Source organism: Cheilinus undulatus, linkage group 21 (assembly GCF_018320785.1).
Source record: "Cheilinus undulatus linkage group 21, ASM1832078v1, whole genome shotgun sequence".
In the NCBI taxonomy this organism is placed as follows: Eukaryota; Metazoa; Chordata; class Actinopteri; order Labriformes; family Labridae; genus Cheilinus; species Cheilinus undulatus.
Genome location: NC_054885.1, coordinates 20504621 through 20512472, shown reverse-complemented (window position 1 = coordinate 20512472; position 7852 = coordinate 20504621). Strand labels below are relative to the sequence as shown.

At 38.1% G+C, this 7852-nt stretch overlaps 1 protein-coding gene across 1 annotated transcript; it reads right to left on the bottom strand.

Annotated features, from left to right (window-relative positions):
• Window positions 1–4305: 4305 nt before the first annotated feature.
• Window positions 4306–7653, bottom strand: mrm2 (mitochondrial rRNA methyltransferase 2). Its single transcript, XM_041777860.1, has 2 exons — window positions 7359–7653; window positions 4306–5656 (listed from the first exon to the last, which is right to left on the bottom strand). The coding sequence occupies exons 1-2, from the start codon at window positions 7645–7647 to the stop codon at window positions 5226–5228; spliced, it is 720 nt and encodes a 239-aa protein (XP_041633794.1). The 5' UTR covers window positions 7648–7653; the 3' UTR covers window positions 4306–5225.
• Window positions 7654–7852: the final 199 nt, after the last annotated feature.

Below are 7852 nucleotides of genomic sequence, written 5' to 3'. Positions count from 1 at the left end.
CATGTGCTCCCACTGAAAGGAAAAAAGTCACTAATTCACTCATTTTACTGGCAAAGTGAACAAACTGCAAATTAAAAAATGACTTCCATGAACAGATTTTCTTCTCAATATTTCTCTTAAGCTCAAGAACAATGCATATTCACAATCACCTCTTGTTCAAGCATCTATAATATACTGTGTGTAATCCTCTAACTGTTGATCATCACGCATGATAAAGCTGTGGGCCTAAACATGAGGAGGCTTTGTCCTATTTCTGACTTTCACCTCCTTGTAATGGGACAACCCTTCAACATCAGTCGTCATCAGCAGTGATTTCTGTAAACAGACTTGATGACTATGACAGATTTTTTTTTTCAAAGCTTGTTTGAAATTTAACACAAAAAGTAAAGTGATGAAATTGAGACACAGTTAAGTTTGCCGTCTCTTCCTTTTTTGACAATCCCCCCTACCAGCAAATTTCTTATGGTTTCAGTTCCTTCTTGTTTTTTTTTTTTTTTCTCAGAGAAACAGGACATTTTGAATCACTGTACTACCCCTACTAACAACTGCAGTTATTTAATACAAGAAATCAAAGCAACAATAACATCCAGGATTACCCGGGGGGGGGGGGTAATAACCACTCTTATCAAAGCAACAAAAATAACTTTATTTGTTTATTCATGCTGTAGTAAGAATAGTCTTTTTCAAAATGTAAACCCCTTTTCAATAGAATTATCTTTTTTGGTAATGATGGACACATTGAACTAAACCATTTGTAAAGTCATATCAGACTTCAGCTAAGCATGAATGCAAGATGACAGGAAATAAAGTAGGAGGAACTTAAGTAACTTTAAGGAAAATAAATTTATTTAAAACAGGGTTAAAATAGGGTTGAAAGTGGTGAAAAAGGAAAAACATCAGCAAAAATGGGTCAAAAGTAGCAAAAAATAGGCAAAAGGGGCAAAAATAGGATAACAGCAGTGAAAATGGGCTAAGAGAAGCAAAATAGGTGAGAAATGATGTGAAAAGCAGTAAAATAGTCAAAAAACAATCTTAAAAGCAGGGGTGGAAAGTAACTTAAAACATTTACTTAAGTTACTGTAATTGAGTAGCTTTTTTGAGTACTTTTCAAAATCACTATTTTTACTTTTGCTTAAGTACATTCTGAAGGAAGTGTTGTACTTCCCTACATTTTAAAAAGCATCAAGTACTGAGTAAAAAAGAAATAACACTAAAAGCCAAAACAAGGAGGTTCTAGCTTTCTGTCAACAAGGAAAAGGACAGAAGTCTGACTTTTCCAGCACATGATGGTCAGTAGCGAGAGAATGATTCCACATTTCATCATAAATGAGCTGTTGTATTTGACTTGAGGTTAAGTCACAGCTTATAAAAAACAAGCTGGTTATGGATTCATATTCAAAGAAAAGATCACATTTTACTGTATAACCCCATCAGCTATAAAAAGTAGCTACTCAGTACTCAATACTTAGAGTACATTTTAAATGACCTAGTTTTTAGATGAGTGGATTTATAGATGAGTACTTTTACTTATACTTAAGTAAATTGTATCCAAAGTAACTTTACTTTTACTTGAGTGCAATAGTTGTGTTCTTTTTGCACCACTTGGTAAAAATGGCAAAAATATGCAAAAAGCTGCAAAAAGCTGCAAAAGTCTCTTAACACTTTTCTGCCCTAAAGTGAGTTAACAGTTAGCCAGAATGGTAGCATCAATGCTACTGATCCAACACACATGGATTGATATCAATACATCACAAGTGGGGAGAGCCCTTATGCTGTTTTTTTTTTTTTTCAAAGGCCCAGTGGGCAGGCCTGATAACAACTACAGTGACTTTAATTTGTGTACTGGGTGAGAATGCACGGATAATTTGGCACAGGGCTCTTATTGTTAACACAGTTTGGCCCTTAGGATAAACTAATTGGACAACCATGGCCCAAGCAGCTCAGTTTTATTCAGTCGCATGTCAAGTATCTTATTAAAAGCAGTGAGGCATGTTTTAAAACACTGACACCAATAGAAGGGATGCTGATTTAAGGAAACTTTGAAGTGGTCCTTTAACTCTATGTCATTTCCTTCATTCTTGTCTGTGGAAAAATCAAGTCGTTTTAAGGATCTTTGTTGTTAAAGTGAAGTTGGACCCTAACAACAAAGTTGTAGTAGGTTAGTTCCACTTACAGTGAAAGTCTTGCTCTCCAGTAATAGCATAGCATGGGCTTTCTAAGCTATCAAACACTTATATTACAGGATACAAAAAAATGAAAATAAAAAAAAACATTAATATTAATGATTTTAGGGCACAGAGCTGTTAACAAAATACCTTCAAAAGACGGATGAGTGAACACAAATTTGTAGCTCCAGTTTTGGAATATAAATTGTGCTGTGCAGCGAGCAGCTGAGCTTGCTGATAAATATAGCAAATTAAGCTGTTTACTCTGAAACACGAGCATTATGCTCCAGGAGTGAATAGTATCATGTTTACTTGACTATAATTCATGTAATCCTCTCTCAGTGTAGACTGAAGAGTATGTACTAACAGTGTTTAACTGTCACGGGTTTTTTTTTTTAATGTATTTGGATACTGAATGTCTACATTTGACCGAAACAGCTCATTACTGAAGATGGTGATGAAAAATGTTGGCTTGTTATTTAATTTTTGTTACACAGAGCACCATTCCCACCTCTCTCTTTCTTGCAGTCCCTTACTGTTGGGCACATTAAAGGCATAACATGTCCAAAATATAAGCAAGGCACAATATATAAAGTTAAACATTTTTTATATCTTATGATGTATTGAAAATAGAAACAGCATATGCACATGGCTCAAATCTTTGTGAGATATCCCATATAGTAGTGGTTCTCAACTGGTGGGTCAGAGCCCAAAAGTGGAATGTAAGGCTGGAATGCAAACAGTGGCAAAAGTCTATAATGTACAAAAGCCCTTAGTGGACACTCAGTATCCCTACATTTTTTAGGTTTTCCTGTGATGGCAAGAACATGTCAGTCTTTTTCTCAAGACTTCAACTTAAACATCTACTTTTAGAGGATAATAAAGCTGGTTTTCCTGAGATAATTATAAAATACCCACACAAAATTGCCAAATTTTCACTGCATGTTGTCTTGGGAAAAATGGTTCAAAATAAAAGCATGCATGCATGTCTTTCTGTAATGATGTGCTTTTCAAACACGTTTTTTGTTCCGTCTCTTTGTTTATTTGTGTTTTGCTCTATTTAGGGTCCAAACTGAAACATTTTTCATCAGAACAGTTGAGTGGTTGAACATTTTAAAGAACTTGGATCGCAATTTATTTCAAGGAGCTGGTTGGTCCTGATGGCCAACTACTTGAGAGCCAATGCTGTTTAGGGATGGGTAATACCAAGATTTCAAGATATTTGGTTATATTACCAAACAAGATAAAAGGTTGAACAATATTCCTTGTGTCAATAAAGTTCATGTTTATGTTGATTTGAAAAAAAAAAAAAGATTACAGGCCTAAAACTCAGTGAAATGATAGTTTTCAGTAAGAAACCCTAACATGAATGTTTTTTGATAGATTATTTGATATGTTTAGTCAGAATGGAGAATTATCATTTTATTTAGAAGTCCTAACCGACCAATACTGAATAATATATTTTTGTAGATGATCAAAAACTGCAGGCAAACTCCTTTAATCTGTCTTATTATGTTGGCAACATTTGCTAGAGAACTGCCAACCTCACGCCTTGCCCGTTCTGCCCACTTTTTCAGATGTGCCAATATATAGCGAGACACTAAGGAGGGGTCACAGGGTGCTTGCCAAAAATCCAAAGAGAATTTTAAAATGATTTAAAGCGGTATATTAAATCTATTATTGTAGGAAATATTCTTAAAATTAGTTAAATTTAAAATTAAGCTATTACGTGAGATCCGTGCTTATGCATACAAAAAGTCCTTAAATGTAAGTTTCTACATGATGCTTGTGCAACATCCTGTTCTTTAACCACTTCCAAGGACAGTGGGGGTCCCTGGTCTCTGGCACTCATTTGGTGGGAAGGAGGACTGACACAGACCTGGTCATGCTCTGGATGTCCTTGCATCCAGGGGCATTGGTTTAAAAAATAACAAAATAATAAAGTCCACACCTTAAAGTGTGGATGTTGCGAGCAAGCTGGTCTAGGGTTCCATTAAGCCCGTGGTTGCGCATAGATACAAAAAAACAAAATATTGCCCAATCCTGGCTGTCTTGGACTTCTATATTTGTTGCCATGGTATTTAACAGGTTTTTGGTTTCATTTGAGTTTACTAGAATCATATGAAGGTGTACAAATCTGCATTGTGACAGACATTTATTATTTCTTTACAGAAAAAAACATGGAGACACTATCGTGTATCACCCTTTAGCTGAAAAGTTTCAAAATATGATTTTGGTCCATGTCTCCCAGTCCTACTCACATATGTCTTTAATATTCTATAATGCAGCTCTAATAAAGAGAGTCTTTTACTTCATTGCTCTGGTCACAGCAGAATAAAATCAGTATGAAAAAGCACAGAGACAAAGAGAACAATAAAACAAAATAAATGGTACTTTGAAAAGTTCTCAGCACGCTCATTGAAAGAATTTTACAAAGAAAATGTGTGTACTGTGACTGAGGATATTTTCAGAGGAAATGGACATCTCTCCTCAGTCAGAGAGCAGAGCCAGACAACACTCACAGGCTGCCAAGCTCCAGCATCATCCCACTTCCCATTAGTCATGCTGGATGTGACTCTTATGTGTTAGGTTTTCCCTTCATAAGCCCTCAATGAGAGAATGATTACATATTTCTACATGGCTGGCAGTGCACATTATTAGCATAAGCAGTGCTGGTAAATGACTTTCTGTAAGACAGCAAACAGCAGAGTGACTGTAGAACAAACACTGTGGGGCAAACAATAACTGGAGAGACGACACAGCATTAGGCTCTTGAGGAATATCACTCTGGTGATTCTTGCACACGTTTACATATTACTGCTTCACTGCTGCTGCTGCTGCTGCTGCTGCGTTAAGTTTGTGGGGATGAAAAATCTGTACTCACAGTATGTGATGTGTCTGTGCCTGCAGCTATGCAGTGTACTGATGCCTCAACAGTGCCACCTTTTGATCAAAGGTAAAGCAAGGCCTTTTTTCATGTTTACTTTACCAGAAGAAAACACAGTGAGTATCCAGAAATCATTTATATTCTAATAAGAGGAGAAAAAAAGGCAGATCTGATCATTTTTCTGGCTTTCTGTACATTCTAGCAAGAAAATACCTCTCAGCTGAGTCCTTTCTGCTTGCATTTGGCTTTAAAGTCCGAACGCTACCAAACTCACTGGATAGTTTCTCCTGGAGTTTATGGGTGAGGATCCCATCCCAGTATTTACACAGCAGAGAGCCCCCTGGCTGTAAAATCTTCTCGGCCAGCTCAACCAAAGACAAACACATCGAGATGAGTTTTTCATGGTCCATGTCCCGGAAACCACTGGCATTAGGTGCCATGTCGCTCAGGATGACGTGAGCCTGCCCACCGGGGAAAAGCTCCAGCAGCTTTGCATGTGTGGAGGGATCTGTGACATCATGATTGGACAGGAAGTGGGCGCCATCCAGAGGTGGGATGTTCAGGAGATCAATGCCGATGACTGTACCATGTGGTGACTCCGGATCTGTGATAAAAGAGAGCATCAGGGGACATTCATGTGGGACGATGATGTGTTACTTCCTTCATACCTGATGCATCACAGGCTGACACAGAAATGTGGTTATGTAACACAAATACACAGGTGAGTAAATGCTGCTGCACGAATAAAGGGTTTTATAATATAGCATTACATATCTAAGACTGAAATCCAGGGGGCCAAATCCTCTAATTATGAAAAAATCTAAAACTTAAACTTTTAAATGAATATGTTCAAATATACTACAGATAAATCTGTTTTTGTTATACTTTTAATAATTATTATGTAATTCTAAGGATGGATTTTGAGTTTTGTAGTAATCTGAGTTCATTAGTGCATTCCTTTGTAATGCATAACCCACAATGCTGCTGAGAAATAAAAATAGTTCACACAAAATCAAGGCCACCCATACACTTTTTGGTGCCCCAGAAAATAGGGACACTTTTTTCAAATAAACCACCATGAGCTGACACATGGAACTTTGTATGGGACACTGTGTCACCATGCCAGGACCTGAAAAAGTCAGGTCAAAGGAGGTGAATATGATCTGAGTCTGGCTTCAGTGGTGAATGGTAGCTATTGCTGATCCCTGCATTAATATTAATAAATCACATCTGAGGAGCGCCTTTTGATAGCCTAAGAGGGGCCCAGCAATATGTATAATAAGCTGTCTGTAGGCTCACAAACTGCTCATCTTTGACTGTTAATTTCATAACGATCCTTAGGCAGCAGAAGTTAAGAGACAAAGTGTGGTTACTCTTTGCTGAATGGGAAGCTTTAAAAAGGTTGGGGGACAAATCAACCAGTCTTTGCGAGGAATACGCCCAATTCTCCAGACATCACTGCTTGTGAGCACAAGAAAAACCTCTAAATTGTGGTTTTATTATTGTTCCCTACTGGAGGTTGACCAATATTTGTTTGTCGGGGCCAATACCGATACAAATAAATAGTAGGTTATTAGGCCAATAACCAATACTTGGATCCGATATGCATTTATTTTGACATACAAAATGTACTTAATGTGGCAAAATTGAAATTGCATAATCAAAAATGAAGTAAAATAAACAATTTAGCCATAGCTCTATCAGCATAACAAATGGCACAGAGCAACACAGCAGCAGAAAAAAACAGGAAGGGATTCCAAATGCTCACTGTGTCAGCGGCACCCAGACTTAAGTGTTGATTGGCTAGTCTGTGACATCCAGCCAATCAGATTGTGTTGTATGCAGGACATCTGGTGAGACTATGGGGAGTGGAAACAGAGCCAGAAGGGGAGACGCACCTTAAACTGGAGCCAAAGTAGCACACTTTTTCAGTAACTCATTTGGTCCATTATGGGTAAAATAAAAGGCTGATACCGATAATCAGCCAAATGCCAAATATCAGCCAGGCTGATAATCGGTCGACCCATAATTAACACATTAATATGAACAAACACATGTATTACATAGTAACAATATGGTTGAGGGAAAGTTGTTGAAACAACTAAAGATCAAACCAACTTTTAAAAGAAGCGTATTTTGAGAAAAGAAACACAACGCTGAATAAGGACACATAGTTCACTTGTACCATGACAGCCACATTAGGCTCACTGTCTTCAGTGCTGTCCTAGTTTTGCATCACGCCATGTGGTGTCCCTTTTCATTCACCTGTCAATCTGGCTGTCTGTGGTCGCATCTTCCTGTCTTACCTGTCCCAGCTGAGTTGACCCTTTGGACGGCTACTTGGCTCCAGGCACCAGGTGCCGCTCCGCAGTCCACCACGCTGTATCCGGGCTGTAAGAGTCTAAACTTGTCATCTATCTCCAGAAGCTTAAAAGCGCTCCTGCAGCGGAAGTTTTGCTGGTGAGAAGCTTTAACATACGGGTCTCTGAGCTGCCGCTGTACCCAGCGCTGCTCAGCAGCAGATTTACTCTTTGACTTTTTCATTAAATATGAAGAGAGGTGGAGTAACCTCCTCTGAGGTGAACAGCGCCACATTGTTTTGGTTGCATGGAGAGGTCATAGAAATACGTTTGCCCATTGGTTAGAGATGGCGTTACACCTAAATTCGCCCCCTGTCTGCCAAATTTAAACAACAAAGGTTCCTACCGAGGACAGTCAATTTTCTTTCAGCTCAGATTTTTTTTTAACCACAGTGATTTTTGCAATAGATTTCTCTGCATGGATGCGTTTGATTTCATTT

What these genes read in the sequence shown, in the direction of transcription:
- mrm2 (XM_041777860.1), bottom strand. Translation starts at nt 7,647, where the DNA reads ATGTGGCGCTGTTCACCTCAGAGGAGGTTACTCCACCTCTCTTCATAT. An exon ending in GGTCAACTCAGCTGGGACAG is followed by an intron (nt 5,657 to 7,358) that starts GTAAGACAGGAA and finishes CTTTTATCACAG; the next exon opens with ATCCGGAGTCACCACATGGT.